The sequence below is a fragment of the Notolepis coatsorum genome (genome assembly GCF_963971535.1).
Source record: "Notolepis coatsorum genome assembly, chromosome: 2".
NCBI lineage: Eukaryota > Metazoa > Chordata > Actinopteri > Aulopiformes > Paralepididae > Notolepis > Notolepis coatsorum.
The window spans coordinates 115010973-115030971 of NC_140166.1; the positions used below are offsets into that span (position 1 = coordinate 115010973).

General features: G+C 43.2%; 1 protein-coding gene across 1 annotated transcript in view; it reads left to right on the top strand.

Annotated features, from left to right (window-relative positions):
• The window catches only part of LOC311223493 (neural-cadherin), a gene marked incomplete at both ends in the record, with an annotated part of 1556546 nt that overhangs the window by 421503 nt on the left and 1115044 nt on the right, over window positions 1-19999 (top strand). The window contains 1 exon segment of the mRNA XM_084308277.1: window positions 7311-7536. Within this exon segment, the coding sequence (XP_084164403.1) occupies window positions 7311-7536 (226 nt within the window).

Sequence of the window (19999 nt, forward strand, 5' to 3'; positions counted from 1 at the left end):
TATCTTTATTCTAATCAGTCTCATTATCCATTTTAATTTATCAATAACTCTATTTACTCGAGCACCCAAAAGGATTTGTTTGTGCATTTCCGCTTTGCTCTTAATTAACCTATGACCTATGCAGACACCTCCTCTGAAAATGTCCCAACTCTCCACATTTCCAGCAACTCTGTTTTCTGATGGACTCTCGCCCTCTACCGGACTTTTGCTGAGCCCTCCACTCTTTGTCACATGACCGAGCGAAATGGCCAACCTCCCCACAATCCCAGCACACAGCCGACGCCGGCCATCCCAGGGGTTCCAGTTTACCACGACTCCCACAGTCTCTCGGCTGGCCTCCCACAGTCCTCGCCAGGTCCACCCTTCTCCTGTCCTCTGGTCGCATGTCCTGTTGCCTGGAGGAGAGAGGGGCATACCTGTCCTTTTCTGCTGCCTCTCCTCGGGCCTTCTCTTGTTGGGAGGGGCCTGGAAACTCACCCCTCCTGCGGTTCTGTTCACCCTGTCGCGGCCCAGTTCCCTGTCCGGGCAACGGGGCACAGGGCACTCTTTGATCCCAGCGGCCTAGGTCAGACGCCCGAAGCATGATCTCAACAGCTGTCGCTTCTAGCAGCGCAGCCTTTCTTGCCAGTTCTCGTTCCAATCTCTGAGTCTCGTGTGCGGCTTGACCGATCTCCAGCTGTGTCTTCATCAGATCTCGATGAACTGCCTCGTGTTGTTCGAACGCTGTCACAAACGCTCTCTGTTGTCTATAGTATGCTGCCTCTTCCCCCATCTCAGCACTGGCGGTTTGACTTCCCATCGCTGGGCTCCGCCTCTCATCTTGGCTTTGGTGCTGAGGGCAGGGTGGACATGGGAAACGGGTGGGCTGTAGAAACTGTTCGTGTAGTATTCCATACCTGCTGTCGGTCTCAGTTCCAGCCCTCCGGCCAGAGTGGACTTCGTGGGACGGCTGTATCCTCAGTCTCTTTTTCTGCCCCTTGGTTAAACCGCAGTCGCCTGCAATGGACACTCCAGCTTGAATCGGTTCTGGTTGGAGTAACACCATTGTCACTGGTTCACTCCCCTGTATTGGAACCAAAGTCAACATTTCAAGTCCTTCTGTCGTACTGGTCACATGAGAGAAGTCCATATTCCAATCAATCAGATCATAATCACTGGTAAAGTCTATCTGGGAAATGTCTGCAGAGGCTCTCGGCGTTCTCCCCCCGATGGCCTGATCACTAAGGCCCTTTTCCATATTGTCGTTGTTGTTATTCTATTATTATTGCATCTATCGCTTCAGTTATTCCTATTAATGTTCCACTAAGGTGAACTTCCTATGTTACTGTCATTCACTTCACTCTTTCAAACACTCCTGTAACACCGTTTGAAAAAACAAGTTCCTCTGTCTTTCACTATTACCACTTACTTGAGTTAAAACACTCACACTGTCAAATTTTTACTGTGCAGACAAGGATTGATAACTGGCTTATCATTCATACTTATACCAAGGCTCATTACAGCCGTTTTCCCTAGATGGTTATGGAAATCGTTAGAGCTCCTGTCCGGCCGAGCACCTGTACAGAAAGAAAGCAGAAACATCCAGACTTAATACAGTGGCATTTCCCTATTATTTCCACTCTTCGTTATGCATTGGAAATGTCGGGCAACACTATACTAAAATATTTAGAGAGACACAGTGTGATTTGTTTGAATAATAACGATACAGCTTATCTTGTTTTTTGTCCGTTCCTTCAACAGGAACACTGGAGGTTTCCAATCCCCTGTGTGCTCTCTCCACCTGATTTTCTGGGAAATATAATCATTAGTCCCATTCCTATCCATTGTCTAATAATCCTTTGTAAACCTGGTCCTTCATCTGATTCTAATCTCTCTTTGCTTGATGAATCTGTTCATCCTAACCTTATTTCTTACTTTTAAATGCCCGATTAGCGTATCGACTAAATGTATTATTCCGATTAGCGTATCGACTAAATGTATTATTCGCTTTTGCTTCACTCCTCATACAACATCAATTTCATTCACTCCTTACACACACACTTGTACCCCCTCACAACACTTAATAAAAATTAATCAGTGTTGCTACTGCTACCAACCACCAATCAGGGAAAACAATAAACCTTTAGCAACTTAGATCACTAAAACCCTGACGACACATAGCACAGCTGGCCACGTTAATAAATTCACGGACACCCGCACCATGCCACCGCAATATCCTTCAGATCCTTGAATACACAAAGAACCGTCCGTCTTCAGCCCAAAGCGTTTTCCTCCAGTCGCGAATCCGAACGAAAACACCCCAAGCTTCCCACCAAGGAATATCACAAATCATCCTACCACCACCAGCACCTAGACAGGCCAACGCCCATCCGGTACCTACTTCACATACACAATAACAACGCAGTTCAAACAAACCTACAAACCAATAACCCACAACATACGCCGCAATCTAGGGATGGAGAACCACCGGGCGAAATACAAGGAGAGACAGAGGGGGGGCGAAGGGAAAAGAAAAAAGGAGGGAGGGATACAGGGATACAGGGACTAAGGGGAGGAAAGGGGGGGGGGGGGGGGGCACACAACGCAACATTAACTATTACCAAAACCGTCTACACTCAATCAGCAGAATACCCCGTATCGCCCGGTCCAGTTAAACCCACAGGACTTCAAACACTATCACCATCATCTGCTGCCAACTTTAACTTAAATCAACCTTAACTTCAATCAGACTAAAAGAGTCCGCATGGAGAGACATAGAGGGAGGGGGGGGAGGGCTCCAAAATAACCATGAATATCCTATTTACCCTTACGCAATAATTTAGCAAGTAACACTATTCTAATATAACCAATATAACCAATTTTAATATAACCAATACTCCACGCCCATGATGAATTGAAAATGGGGGACCCTGATGTAAACAAGACGAAAGTCTTTCTCTGGTCTGCATCCCCTTAACAATTGTGTGTATTGAGCTGTACCGTATTGTACCCATTCTACAATCTGTTAATAAAATTTTCCAATCAATCAATCAATCAGGCAATCTATCCTAAACAAAACTCCCTTTGTGCACCCGTCATCTCACAAAGTTAAGCTGGGAGACAGGGATGGAGCGGAGGGGGGCGGGGGTGGAGGAGGGAGGGAGGGAGGGAGGGAAGGAGGGAGAGAGGGAGGGAGGGAGGGAGGGAGAGAGAGAGAGAGGGAGGGAGGGAGGGAGGGAGGGAGGGAGGGAGGGAGGGAGGGAGGGAGGGACAGGGAGGGAGGGAGGGAAGGAGGAAGGGGAGAGTGTGAACGAGGGAGGAAGAGACAGAGGAAAAAAGGGGGGGGGGGGGGGTTTCACGCAACCAAAGTCACAAACAAACTCACACATCTATCCCATACTATCCCACCAGCGCCATTACCCCTGGCCCATAACAAATACAGACCTATAATCAAACCAGTAAACACACCCATCATCAACAACAGAAAAAACCGATAAAAAGAACTCACAAATTCCCACAGATTGTCGCTACTCAAAACCTATAATAATCACAAACGTTCTCTATTGTTTACTGCACCTCGTTCCACCTGTAAAGGTGAAACTATAAAAGAGGCAACAGCGCCCTCCGCTGGAACGTCCTGTCCATCACCACCATTGCACTACAGCACTCACCACTTCCTGTAGGAGGCGCCCACGCCTCCCCCGCAAGTGCGTCATTACGTAAACCACCCCAAGACCCGACGCTCCCAGTGACGTCATCAGCTCCAAAATCCCCATTTTCTTTGATCGTTACTACATTAATTTTAGACTTTATCCCCACCGTTTTGAAAAATTTCAACGCACACTTCACATTATCCAGGTTCCATCACACATGCCATTCATTCAATTCACTCGACAACGCAACACAGCGACCACACGCTAGTCCCGTCGCGCTCAGCTAATGCTGGCAGGACAGGGGTGTGGTTTCTCCCCGCTGCAGCCTTGGCCACCTGGTTCATAATAATACAAAAAATACCTTGACATTCACTCAGAGCTCCTAACATTCATCCATTCAAACACATATACTCAGCAAAACAATGTCTCATTCATAAGCATACCATTCATTAGCACACATTCATCCTAAACGCATTTGCTGCCCATTTCACACAATATCCTCCTATGTTCTAATCACATGTGCAGTATCTACTTCCAAAGTGCTTCATATATCTACTGAGTCCGACTTGCTATACCCCTGAGAAAACCCCACTCCATTCATGTATAGTAGCCCGTGAAGAGTTTCAGCAGCGCCCTTTGTTGGCTTGTATCGGAGTGTTATATGGCCAAATCGTGTGTTCGACCGTACTCCCCGCTACCCGTAGAGCCCCTTGTCGGCTTGATTTCCTCTACATTCCCTCATTCCTCCACGCGGCTGATGTTCTTCAGATATCGACCTTAGCCAATCTGAGCCTAAATGACGTCGGACTAGAAGTGGTAATTCGCTTATGGAACGTCTTCCAAAGTCCATTACTCCGTCGCACCGATTCTAAGTGTGGTTTCTACAGCATCCTAGCCCGAACCCTATCCTCTTCTCATCTCCCTGTTCTCTGTTTCTCTTCGCGGAACCAGGCTATCCCTGTACTTCACCACGGTTCTCTTATTCCACTCTTTAAGATCTGACTACTCCTCTTTACCCTTTAATGAACCACTACGTCACGCACAGTCCCACTTCCCGCTATCTGTGACTAATCTCCGTTCTACTGCTCCTACGCCGGTCCCCTCAAATATTTTACCTAATCCCTAGCCTATCCCCTAAGCTGATATAACTAAATACAGACATCTATTTCCTCTCCTCACTTGGCCTTGTACCAACTATAGGCATCCTAACTGAACATCCCCTAACCCCTACGCTTCCTAAGTGCAGCGCCGGTGTGTGGCTGAGACCAGAGCCAGTCGTAGAGAGCATCGATGAGGGGGAGAGAACCCCTCTGTGTCCTTGAGAAGTGGCCGCCGTCGTTGTCAACCGGTTCTGGTCGAATGCAGCACGGGTCACCGCACCAATTGAAGTATCCTTCCTGTTCTTCATTTATCTCTATCTAAGTTCATTGATCGTATAGTTTTCTATATCACCCTTCTCCTGCATTGGTTAGGTAGTTCTCAGATGTTTGGTTCAAGTAAGGAGAGACTGACGACGTGGTCAAAAACAACTGCGGTGTTTATTAATACCACAGCTTAGGAATCAACAGGTACATCGTCTCTTTGGTTCAATCTAATTGTCTCTTTCATTCAATCTAATCGTCTCTTCTTTTGGCTTGTTGGGTTCTTCCGGTGCGGTTCTCTGGTTGTTGTGTTGGTTTCCAGGCCAACACGCGTTCTCTCTAGTGGTCCGTGGTCTGGTTGTCACGGCAACCTTGCTTTCGGATCCTGGGAGGTTTGGGAGCGCTTGGTTCTTTCATCTACCCTCGGTGGAGTCTGGATCCCCTGCTGCGAGGCGATTTCATCCGTCATCGGGTCTCAGTCCCTCTGTGTCACGGCTTGGCTCTGCAGTAGCCGGCTTGGCGAGTCTCCCTCTGTGGGGGAGGTTTTCAGCGCTCTCAGGTCTGTCTCTCAGTCTCCAGGTTCCCTGCTGGCTGTGTCTCAGGCTCTGCTCTCGAGTTCTGTGTGGCTCGCCTCTCAGGGGTCCGTCCCCTGTGTGTCTCCGGGTCTGTGTCAGCGCTTCCCCAGGTCCCTTCTGGGTGTGAGTCTCTCCTTTTTTGTGTGTCGCCATCAGCCCTTTTTATCAGGGGGAGAGAGAGAGAGAGAGAGAGGGGGGGAGAGAGGGGGAGGGGGAGAGAGAGAGCGTCCCTGCCTGCCTATTCACGTCCATACGCTTTCCTTATTTGGCCATATTCCAGCAGGAACTTGTCTGCGGGTCTGGTGACAACATGTTACACAATTTCTTCTGCTGACACAACCGTTTGGGTCTGGTGACAACGGTTTCACAGTTTGAATCTGCTGACACTTTACTTGATGAGGGGATCCGTTTCACTGAGAAATACATCATCATGCTTGTGACAAAATGTTTACCTAGTGTAGATAAGAACCAGACTACTTTCAGACAGCCCAGACAACAAACCCTATATATCCGTCCTTTAATAGAACACCTTATTTCCTGATTAAATAATGTGACCAATATTTGTATAGTTTTACCTTCTAGTATTTAAGAGTTTTTATTCTTTATTGTGACTAAGGTATTCTAGTAGTTCTGTCCACATTTTACTTTATTAGTTTTCTCTATATCCTTAAGGTCTAAAAACCGTCTAGTCTAACTATTAGAGTTAATGTGTAACTGGTGGCATTCTACTGTGTAAGGGGAGATTTCCAAATAGTCTGTGTCACCTTTCTGACCTCTGGGTCTTCGTCAGCAGCTGCCGTGTTGTAACCTGAAATTCCTTCCTTAGGGTAAATATGACCTTTTTGATCTCAACGGTTATTCTGAGTTTGGTTCCTGTTTCAATGATAATGATCTCCTCCTTTATCTCTTACCACTTACTTTAAACAAACCTCGCTTCCTGCCAGCTGGCCGGGTGAGGGGCCACTGTCTCTCAACCTCTTTAGCCTGGGGCCACAGAGATAACTTCACATGGTGTTCAAATCACCCTGTCTTTCAAATCAACTTCTCTGTTTTATCATTTGGTACATTTTTAGTTGCTTTATTCATGTTTTCATTTAGAAATATACGACATTAGTTATATCTTTAGTAGTGTAAACATTACCCACAGGGGGAAAAGAGATGTACATGTCACACCAAAGCACTTGAATGCTGGTCAAGTCGTAAATAGGAGTTCCGGTGTGGGAATTAGGATTAGGATTAGGATATTTTGTGCAACGTCTCCCTTGATTACCATTGCTATGTGGCCTGCAACAGTCAACATGGGCTCTGCTATGATACCATTCACCTCAGCTAATGAACCCCTTCTGACTCATTTACAGCACATGAGCTCACTGTGACTCTAAACTGCTTATTTTGAAATCTGATGGATTTCATCTGATTTAAATTGTGGCTCCTTGGATGAGGAGGTAATATAAATTATTTTACAATCAATCAAAATCAATTACTGTAGCTTTTTTCCAAATAAATATTATGTCTTTCTTCTATCACCCTGGTCCCTGCCCATACCTGTACCTCCGCTCCCCCATGATGCCAGAATTTCCCCAAGAGAATCAATAAAGGGATATCTTATCTTATGTTATCTTAAACCTGCCAAGACCACGCCTTCTGTAGCTCACGGGACAAGTGACAGGAAGTGAGGATGGCCTCGGTCAGTCTCCCTTTGAAATGTCTCCGCTTCCACTAACCCGGTCTCCCACTTCCAGGTGGGGACGGACGTTTCGAGGTGGACAAGAAGAGCGGTCAGGTGAGGACCACCGGCCTCCCCTTGCAGCGGGACAGGGAGTACCTGCTGACCGTGGTGTCTGCAGACAGGCTGGGGAGCCGCAGCGTGCCGGCCGTGCTCTCTGTGGTGGCTGGAGCGCGAGCACCACAGTTTACCAACGCCTCCTTCACCATCGCTATACCAGAGAACACCCCTGAGGGCCTGCCGTGAGTACACACCTCTCACCCACACACACACACACACACACACACACACACACACACACACACACACACACACACACACACACACACACACACACTCAGCAAGCACACAGCAATCACACAGCAAGCACACAGCCACACATAGCCCGACACACACACACACACACACACACACACACACACACACACACACACACACACACACACACACACACACACACACACACACACACACAGCCACACATAGCCTGCCACAAACACCAAACACACATACAGACACAAACACACACAAACAAACTATCATTACACCTGGGCAAAACAGAGTCCATTCTCTTCGGTTCAAATAACAAACTCAGCAAGACCGACGGCTTCTCAGTTACAGTGGGTGACAATATTGGAAAGAAGAAATTACCTACCTGGGTTCCATCCTAGAGGCAAATCTTTCCTGTGACAAAATGGCATCCAATGTAATAAAAAAAAGTCAACCAACGAACTCGATTCTTGTACCGGATCTCCTCACTGGTAAACAAGAATACCCTGAAGACTCTGGCAGGAGCACTCATTCAAGGGTACTACGACTATGCTTGCACCTCATGGTACCAAAGCACCTCAAAGGCGCTAAAAACTAAATTACAAACATCTGAAAACAAACTGGTCAGACTACTGCTTGACCTTACTCCTAGAACCCACCACACCCCTGCCCACTTTGACAACCTAGGATGGCTTAGAGTAGAGGACAGAGTACAGCAACTTGCAATGGGCCTGGTCTACAAGATACATACACGACCAAGGTACCCATGTACATGTCAAAATACTTCCCAAAGGTCAGTGAATACCACGATCACAACACCAGAGGGAGCTCCACAAATCATGTTAAACCCAGATTCGGCTCAAACAAGGGACTAAACACGTTTCGCAATTATGCCACATCAATGTGGAACGCCCTACCCAAAGCTGTAAAGCAGTGGTCACCAACCTTTTTAAGCCCAAGATCACTTTTTTTTTTTTGGTGAAGGCAAGATCTACCTATTGAAGCGTTGAGAGAAAAAGACAGCCAAGATTGTACTTTAAACTAAATTACTTTTATTTGCCTGTATTCTAATTACATGCAATGCTTTGGTCCAACATTAAAACGTCAAAGTAGAACTATTATGTACTTTCTCAGTCAGTGCTAAGTGCAGTCATCTTATGCAGCATCACTTTTCACATCAAAACAAAAGTAGAACTGTAATGTGGACTTTCTCATATTATTAACATTGACAAACATATTTACAATTAGCATTTTATAAAGTAGAACTGTAATGTGTACTTTCTCAGTCAGTGCTAAGTGCAGCATCACTTTTCACATCAAAACAAAAGTAGAACTGTAATGTGTACTTTCTCAGACAGTGCTAAGTGCAGTCAGTGCTAAGTGCAGCATCATTTTCACATCAAAACAAAAGTAGAACTGTATGTGTACTTTCTCAGTCAGTGCTAAGTGCAGCATCACTTTTCACATCAAAACAAAAGTAGAACTGTAATGTGGACTCTCAGGGTTTTTTTTTTTTAAATTTTTTTAATTTCATGGAAAGATCTACAGGGACAGTCTCAAAGATCGACCAGTCGATCAAGATCGACGGGTTGGTGACCACTGCTGTAAAGGAATGTGAATCACTACCCACTTTCAAAAACACTCTCAAAGAACACCTACGGGAGACTGCAATTCGAAACTGGCCCCTGTAAATGTCCTAACACAACCCCCTCCAATGTACAGTAAATTACCAAGTATGGTTTTGTCAATATTCCAATGTACAGTTTTGCTTGTACAGTTGTACAGTACAAATTATCGTTTTTTATACTTCAAACGTATTGAAGTATAAACATCATAAACATGACACAACAGCAGTTATAATGTATATTATCATCAATACGTTAGTTTACCAATAGGTTAAAGTGTTATTAGATAGATTTTAGTTTGAGTTTTTCTGTTGTTTAGTTCGCGAAAGTCTGCCATTTTGAAAAATTTACCGTCTGGAATTGTAGTTTTTTTGACGGCATTTTGAAGAGGAGTCATCGAGAGCTTTCAATGAGCGTTGGAATTTTTCAGAAACACCCTACCCAGAGGCCTCTATGTCAAAAAAAGCAAATGGCTTTTGTATGAATTGTTTTAATATCTCTTATTACTTGGGATAATAAACCACAACGCTTAACAATATTGGCATATATTGGAGCGCAGTTAGTTTGTCTTCCCTATTTTTAGCATGTAGCAACAATCAGATTTGATTTTTTTTAAATGGCGAGAATAATAAACCTACTGTACATACAGTAGATTTCCTTATCTGTTCTTATGCACGCCTGGTGATACTAAATCCAAATTAAACTTGGGCATTTGAAAGATAAGATTTGGCACAATCCATAAATGTGCGAATTGGCTATAATAAGGTCATTTATAAGTAAGCCTGCTATTCTATATTCTATAATAGATATTTCAAATTGCATTGGTCCGGATGGGAGAATTCAGTACTGTATATACAAAACGTTCTGTTTAATCATCTTCCCTTTATTCATTTCCTTAGATTTTTTGTACACGTGATCTCAATAAGTTACTAAACGAGATCAGTGGCAGTTCTTCATGTCTGGTCATTATTAGCATGGTGTTATTCACTGTCAAAGATGCAAAGAAAAATCATAATTCATACGCTCCTTTGTTTCATCACAATTTAAGCAACCTAGTAATAGACACAATATTTCTGACACTGGGAATACATTCACTGTCTGAGGTCCATAGATGTCCCTAGATACCAAGAACATATATTCCATTTACTTAGGTATGTATCTTAGGCGGATTTTCAGAAAATAGGGCTCCGGGATTAAGAGGTTAAACAATCGCTTTAAACAAAATGTCACTTCAGACTAAATGGAAAGGTCACTTTAAAGGAATGAGGATATCAAGTTCACTTTAACTCAATCAGTGCCAGCTATTTGACTGGGCCCGCTGTAGTTACGCCAGCTTTCCATTACAACTTTTCACTGTGCGTCATGTTGTTTGTAGAGCAAAATCTATATTTTATATAATAGCTATGTATCCAAGATCATTGTCAATTGACAGAACCTTCCGTTCAAGATGCATACAAGACATTTTTTTTTCATCAATACGTTCCCGTTTTATACCGTGGTGAATATGAGTGTTATATCGGAATGATCCAAATGCATATGATCCGGATTATTTTCCATCATGGATGCATGAAAGGGGGGGGGGGCGGGGGAAGTCGTTTCTGATTAATTGATTGCCAATAATGGCATTCGTTATTACCACAACATAGGCTGATCTGGGGGATGGCTATTAAATCCTTGCACGATCAAGCTGAAATTGATGTCAAATTGCTCTTACCTTTGGCCGGTTGGATTCCAAAAATAATTTTCCAATTATTTGATCGCCATCTGGTAGATCATATGTCCATTGGCCCATGCCATAATCCTTTACTGCATAATGGATTCGGCATCCCAAAAAGTATTCCATGCGATCGAGTGAACCCTTGCTTCAGACTAACAGAAATGCCCACCCGGAGAGATTTCAGTGTGACACCTGGTCTGCAACAGGGGTTACTGCATTCTCGAGACAGCGCCACTACCAGGATCTGTCCGGTACTGCACCTTCGGACTCCCAATATGCCTTTTCCAGGCAAAATACTGCTCTGTGACAGTGAATAGGATATTAATATCGAGAGAAAAAAAGAAAAACGAACCAAAAACGTAATATTACGTGGCTGGCACCCAACGGTTGCCACACACACAAATACAGGCTCTCAATCACACACTGTATTTCCTGCAGGGTACATTTCCCCCACATAAAATCACTATACAGACACACACACACACACACACACACACACACACACACACATACACACACACACACACACACACACACACACACACACACACACACACACACACACACACACACACACACACACACACACACACACACACACAGTACACATGCTAAGGGTTGGAGGGAGTGAAAAAATATACAATCATATATACACAAAACTACACGCACACAACAGCAAGATGGAGGTAGTAAATACATACACATATACACACGCACATCACACAAGAGAGTGAGGCAGTATATCACCTACAGTGTTTTATGGAGCACATTTACACACTTAAATTTACGCACATACAGTACTGTGCACATGACACACACACATGCAGGCTCTCAATCACACACTGTATTTCCTGCAGGGTACATTTCCCCCACATAAAATCGCTATATACACACAAGACACACACACACACACACACACACACACACACACACACACACACACACACACACACACACACACACACACACACACACACACACACACACACACTCTCTCTTAGCTGTCCATCGTGTTCGATGATGACGCTTGCTCCAGGGATGGGGTGAGGGGGGGGGGGGGGGTTTACCGACGCTGCCGCTGGTGCCACTTCTCGTGGGCGTTGAGTCCGATCCTTGAGCCGCACACCCGTCCACAGATGGTGCAAGGGAAGCCAGATACCTGGGGGATGCCAGCCGCCCGCTGGTGTCGTTGCGTGCGCCTCTCAGATCTTCGGTCTTGGTTCGTTTGGTGTATTTGGGAAACTGCAGTGGCACACACACACACACACACACACACACACACACACACACACACACACACACACACACACACACACACACACACACACACACACACACACACACACACTCACACACTCTTACTCAAACAGACATGTGTTACAATGATTCTGAAGAGCCTGCAGACAGCAGGGAGGAGGTTACACAATCAAATATACTGTAACCTACATACTGAGGCTGATCCAATGAGTCAAAATTCCAAAACACAGACTTCATAGCTCTCATCTGCACACCATGTTTAAACTAAGCTTTGGTCATTCCGATAATTACTACTGAAGTTTTGATTATTCACTGATAATTATTACTGAATATGTGATTATCCCCTTATAATTATTACTGAAGCTTAGACTATTAATGGATAATTACTAAGCTTTGATTATTCCCTGATAATTACTACTGAAACCTTGATTATTCACTGATAATTACTACTGAAGCTTTGATTATTCACTGATACTTACTACTGAAATGTTGATTGTTCCCTGATAATTACTACTGAATATTTGATTATTCACTGATAATTACTACTGAAGCTTTGATTGTTCCCTGCTAATTACTACTGAAATGTTGATTGTTCCCTGATCATTACTACTGCAACTTTGATTATTCCCTGTTATACCATGGTCTGGGTGAATACTCTTTTCTGATTGGCCGTCATGTGTGCGTTAAAAAACATTCAAAATGAATCCGTTACCCATAGCTTGTAACCATAACTTTTTTCATGTGAAAAATGCAACACTGTCGACTCGTAGCCTCAAGTACACCCATATTTGCAAGTTGAATGGCAATGATGGGATGTACACAGAGAGAGAAATCAAGTATGTAACCTGGTAGCCTATGTTGTAGTCTATTATTCAGTCTGTCTAAAGAGTGTTAAAGGGGAACTATTATTTCTTTCACTATTTGGGCAATTTTACACAATTCCTGTGAGTCTATAGAACACATTTGTACGTTTTTTTTTCAAAATCAAGTTATCTAGAGCAGCATTTTTTGCACTTCCAGATTCCAAGCTGTTTTTGGCTGGGCTCCGCCCATACTCGCAATGCGCTTTGAGTGACAGTCACCCACAGTCTGCACTGGCAGATAACTTTGGGTAGAAAGATAGAGATATAGAGAGGGAGACTAATTAATTTAGCCGCGGGGGGCATTATCCCACGGGACAATGCATTGGTAACTTGTTTCAAATGACAATATACAATATAATATTATTGCACAGATCGGAATACGCATAGGAGCGTGCGCTATGATATTTTGCAACAGGTTGACGTGACGCGAGTGCTGATACAGAGAGAGCGAGAGAGAGAATGAGCGAGCGAGAGAGAGAGAGAGAAGGAGAGAGAGAGAGAGATAGAGATAGAGAGGGAGAGAGAGAGGGAGAGTGAGATAGAGAGGGAGAGAGAGAGAGTAGAGATGCTCCGAGAGCGCGCGTGTTTCCCCCCACACACACGCAATCGCGAGTGTGTAAATTTGAAATTGAAATTTATTTGAAGGATAAACCCCTTGAGATATGCTATCTCGTTTTCGAGGGGGTCCTTAACATAGGATACAAAACATACAATACAATACAATACATCATACAATACAATACATAACAAAACAAAAAACAAGACAACAAATGCACTTATACACTGACAGACGCTCTCCCAAGCTCACTCCCACAATCCACACTGATTCCTCCCAAGAGGATCACCAATAAATATATATATGTTCCCTTATAAAACACAAACTAAATAATAATTTGATCTGAAACGACATTTAAGCCCTAAATGCTCCGAGACGAGTCGCACCGTATGAGAGCTCTCTCTCCCTCTCTCTATCTGTCTGTCTCTCCCTCTCTCTCTCTCTCCCTCTCTTTCTCTCCCTGTCTCTCTCTCTCTCTCTTTTTCTCTCTTTTTGAGGAAGTGTCAGTGACAGGGAAACCGCTTTCGCATTATTTCCACTCGCTCGAATTGTTGATTGTGGGCGGTGGCTACAACCACAGAAGGAGCTGAGGTATGCAGATCAGAATCCTTACACGTCACAGGTACGCCAAATTCAGAATGGCTTAGTTTACTGGGGGAGGACCTTGTCTCATCTGTACTGGAGGAATGTGCAACAATTAGAATTTGAGACATAGACAGTGTTGGTACAACCCCACATTGCTAGAAAACAATGCTAAAAACTGGAAAAGGCAATTTATAAGATAGTTCCCCTTTAATATATTAGACTACCTTTGGTATAGTGTCTCTGGGGCAAGGTTTGCAACAATGTTGCGCTACAGCTGTGGGACGCTGTGCACTACATGTGGGGCGACAGTGGCTCGGGAGGTAGAGCAGTCGTCTGGTAATTCGGAGGTTCCTGGTTTAATTCTCGCTCCTCCCAGGCAGCGTGTCGAAGTGTCCTTGAGCAAGACACTTAACCCCTAACTGCTCCAGAAGAGCAGGTTGGCACCTTGCATGGTTGTCTCCGCCGTCGGTGTGAATGTGTGAGTAAAATGTGAGGAACAAATTGTAAAGTGCTTTGGATAAAAGCACTATATAAATGCACTATTTACCATTTGCCATTTACATCTCACTAATCACTCGAACGCACTTTGGCATTACTGCGCTTACAGCAAACACCATGAATTATTTTGTCACACACGTATATAAAGTATTTTTCAAGCGGCCATAACTACCAATCGGTTTGCAGGAACATTTTCTCCTTACCATTACTTATTCATTCTGTAGGAGGTGTTGATAGCTTGCATTGACGTATGGCGCGCATCAACATAATCCCATTTCTCTCCGGGCATGGTGTGTATCTTCATTTGAGTTCCAGGCTTGAAGTGTGATTCATTCGACCTTCGGCCTGTAGTGCATCATATGTGGAGTTAAAGTGCTCATAGAGAGAAATGCACACACTTGTGAATACCCATCATGTATAGACACACACACACACACACACACACACACACACACACACACACACACACACACACACACACACACACACACACACACACACACACACACACACACACACACACACACACACACAAACACACACACACTAGAGAGGGGCACTATTATTTGAATGTTCGACTATTCAATTTTTTTTAATAAAAAAGCTGATGCTTTTGTTTGTGTCAACGGAACTGTTTCAGCCTAATATTTTTATATTTGTTCCTTCTATGTTCAATACATTTTACAAATTGAGGTGCGACTGGGTGGCACAGCGGACATTGCGCTCGTCACCAACGCAAGAGACACAGGGTTCGACTCCGGCTGTCGGCGTTGCCTCCGGCTTGGGCCAGCCGTCATACTAACTCAATTGGCAGAGTTAGCGGGTGGAAGTCGATGGGTGGTAATCTGGACGTTGTGGACAGCGACTCCTACAGGTCGGTTGGGGACGCCTGCACAGCAGAGACAGGAAATGGCGGGGGTAGTGTGAGCCTCCCACACGTTACACCTCGCCAATGAGAGTCCGCGCTGGCAGGTGAAAAGATGTGACAGGCTGCCTCCTCGTGTATCGGAGGGGACACGTGATGCAAGGCTTCTATCCTCCCTACAACCGGCCAGTGGGGGGCATATGCGAGCAACGTTCAAGACAGGGGAGGGGAGAATTGGCACAGTGGAATTGGGATGGGAGAAAAATAGAAAAAGAGGAGAAAAAGTGGATAAAAAAAAATACATTTTACAAATTGGATTTGCTTTCCTATAAATGAATGGAAAACAGTCACAATTATGCAAATTAATTTAGTGAAGGCGGGGATCACAGAACCCCTCCAGGATGCATTATGAGTGCACTGCATTCTTTATTTTTGGTAGTCTGGTTAATCTATTAACCCTCTTAGACGCACATTTGTTAGGGGGTGCTGGGGATCTTTAGGGGGAGATAGCAGGTCAACGGTAGATGCAGCATAGAAGTGGTGACATCATCTCTAGATTAATGTGAGATGCAGCTCAGCACTGTGTGTTTTCTAGTCTGTAATAAACATGTATTTGTGTTTTGGTTAGGCGCCCATTACAATTTCCAAAGCTATGCCCCATAGGTAGCTAGCAGGCATCTATGTGTTAGCAGAAGGCCTTTGCGTACGCACGCAACTGTTATGCGCATAACAAGCACGTGTGTCACTAGAGGGTTTGATAGACAGTTTGCTCATTCCAATCCACGACTTGGTTGTTGGTTTGATTTGATGTTGTTATTTTAGCACCTGACCCTTACCGGAATGACAGATCTTTTACATTTTGGTGTCAAACACCTTGTTTTTTTTAGTATCAATTACTGTCGAGATATAATAACAAATTAATTTTCTTTGCCAATAATCAGTGACCACCCAGTGCAAGTCATGGTTTTCATATCTCACTATCTGAAGATTGTTCCGCTGGAGTGTATGAATCCATTACCGAAGACAGGAGGAGATGTTTACCTTTGGTTCACATCTTTAATGTAGCCTGCACACTCACTCCCTGTGATGGAGAGCCCTGTCACTTGATGAGAGCCTCACACAATACACACATTATACAATACAGCCGTAGTGAGCCTCTCTATCTACTGTTGTAGGATGAGTTCTAGTTACAAACACATCAATCATCTAATCTTTCTCCTGTTATAGTTAAACAGATGGAAGGCACATTGTTATAGTCGAGTTACTTTATTGTACTTATAACAGCAGGACCAGTTTGGGATTATGTAGGTGTAAGATATACACATGCCGTTACGTCCATGGTTACATAAGATACGATAAGACAAGATAAGATAAGATAAAATAACATATTCCTTGGCGAATAATATATTCCTATTCCCTTGGGGAAATGTGGGCATCATATAGCAGCATGGAGGAGGGGGGCGGGAGGTACAGGTATGGGCATGGTAATAGTAGAAAGACATAAATAGAGATAGAAATATATATTTTCTATATAACATATACAAATAAACAGTGTAAACAAAGGTGCAGTGGAAGGTCTGTATGCCATATCCGTTATATTATATGTTACAATAAATATAGCGAATAAAGAATTTGAATCTGAAGGATACTGGACATTTTTTCCACCCCGCTCTGTGATGTCAGAGTGCATCTTTGGAGGTTCTATCAAAGTCTGTGTAGGAAAGGTACTCTGACATCACAGATTGGTGTGGGAAAGAGTGTGCAGCAGGGTAAAAATATCAACCACTAGGGGGCAGCAAAATGACCATGACAGACGTAACACACATTGGTATAGGGAGGTGTAGTGGTTACGTCATTTTCGTTTTTTCGTGTTCCACCCTCTGTCCAACGCAATGTATTTCCCCATTGCCCATTTCTAAATCATCTTGTTTAAAACAAATAAAGCATGGACATTTGCATGGTGTACCTTTCTGTGCGTATTCATCCACAATCTATAGCTCAACATGAAAATATTCGCAATTAATCGTAAAGGTAGCAAAAAAACAACATTTATCTTTTCTTCTCTGTGCGTGCAGTAGGCTTAGGGAACGCCCGCACCGTTAGCGTAGCTTAGCTTCATCACTGGAAGCGGGGCAGTCCTTTACCCTGAAGTTCCCTACAGTCCCCTACAGTCACGAAATACAACTCCAAAACGTTCCTGTAAACATGTTGTGACCTGTGTATTTAACACGTGGAGAAATAAAAAATAATTGAATTCGACAATTACGTTTTCTAAGCAAATATACTCTGAACTATTTTTTGCCGAACCACTCCTCTCTGGGCTCAGTCAGTGATTTCACGCAACGCAGTGATACTTTCTAACGTGACGCCAGTGTTTGTTTACATTCTCATTTCATTCAAAGGATCCGAACCGATTGAAGTTTATGGATACCATGCCTTCAAATCCTCTTACCTTGACGATTAAAAGCCTCCACAATTTTGAAAACAGTATTCCCATGGCTGGTGTTGATATGCTGCTAGCGAAAACCAACAAACACAGAACCGGACGCATAAGCAGAAAACGAGGTATCATTTTTACTTCCGGTCGGGGGGTTTCAAAATAAAAGAGCGACGTCTAAAGCACCGGAAATACGTTTATTTTGTACATTATCTAACGTTAACACAAACCTAAACTAACGTTACAACTAACCTAAAGTTAGTTTAGGTTCGTGTTAACGTTAGATAATGTACAAAATAAACGTATTTCCGGTGCTTTAGACGTCGCTCTTTTATTTTGAAACACCCCGACCGGAAGTAAAAATTATGCCTAGTTTTCTGCTTACGCGTCCGGTTCTGTGTTTGTTGGTTTTCGTTAGGTAGCAGCGTATCAACACCAGCCATGGGAATACTGTTTTATATGTAGGTAGCAGCGTATCAACACCAGCCATGGGAATAATGTTTTATAGTATATTTGCTTAGAAAACGTAATTGTCGAATTCAATTATTTTTTATTTCTCCATGTGGTAAATACACAGGTCACAACATGTTTACAGGAATGTTTTGGAGTTGTATTTGGAGTGTATTTCGTGACTGTAGGGGACTGTAGGGAACTTCAGGGTAAAGGACTGCCCCACTTCCAGTGATGAAGCTAAGCTACGCTAACGGTGCAGGCGTTCCCTAAGCCTACTGCACGCACAGAGAAGAAAGGGGTATGTATCTTCTTGTCTAACTCCAGGGAAGATGGCAAATAAGCTAATTTCCCAAAATGTTGGCGTTTTCCTTTAACAATTCGTACAATGGGAAAATAACTGAGCCTGAATCTGTGGCTAGTATCTCTTTCACCCAACACTAGTTTATAGCCAACCACCATTTTTAATATATTTGTATTTATAATTTAAATCGTATAACTAGGCCTGTCACGATAACACACTTTGCTGGGCGATTAATTGTCCCAGAAAATTATTGCGATAAGTGATATTATTGCGGTTTTGAGAGATTTCTTTTTTTGAGAAATTTATTTTTTCCCAAAAGTTTTCAATTAACCTTTTTATTTTTTTTACTAATATAATAATAGCATAATAATGCAAGGAAACCATTTCAAAGTGCAAAAACCTTTATTTAACATTGGAAGACATTTTAAATATCCTAAATAAAAAAATTCTCAGTTTGATTGTTTATTATAAAACAAACTGAAACTGGAAACAAGCCCTCTGTCTGGCTTTTTGTGTCATCCTTTTAACATGTACATGTATTATTAATGTACCTTGCGGTATCATGTACAAAATGGTAATAAAGTATGAGGAAAAAACTGTGGAAACATAATAAATAAAAAGGCAGTGAAACAATAATCAAATAAACACCAAAATATATACTATCTCTATTGGAATGGAGACTTCAGCACAGGATAAATAATCCAGATCAATTGATCACATGATGTACTCGAGTACTCGTGGAGGAAAACGCTGTACAAAATAAACGTCTTTTCCGGTGTTTTTGACTTTTATTTTGAAACCCACCGACCGGAGCGGAAGTATTGTTGTTATTATCCTAGCAGAACGTATGAGTGGACAATTCTGTGTTTTTGAGCTAATGATAAAACAAATGTTGAGATTGTTGGTGAACAACTAACTTTAGGTTAGTTTTAACGTTAGCTACTAACGTTAGATGCAGCTACTACAGGCAATCAACGATGAGGAGGAAGCGTCAAAGCCGTATATAATAGAATAGCCCTGTGGTGCGTAGGCGTAATTCATGTTTAACTTGTCCCTGTGTGCAGTCCTTTGACTAGCCCCACCCGTTCATTGTAAACAATGATGCATGTAATTGTATTAACGTTATTGTGTGTTGTAGCTATGCTATACATTGTATTTCGTTTGTTAGCTATTTAGCTAATGTTGATAGCATTGAATAGCATCAACGCTAGATCTTTAATCTTTATTTAGCAGTCCAGTTTCTCCGGGCAGTAGCGAGTAACTACTTATAATATATAT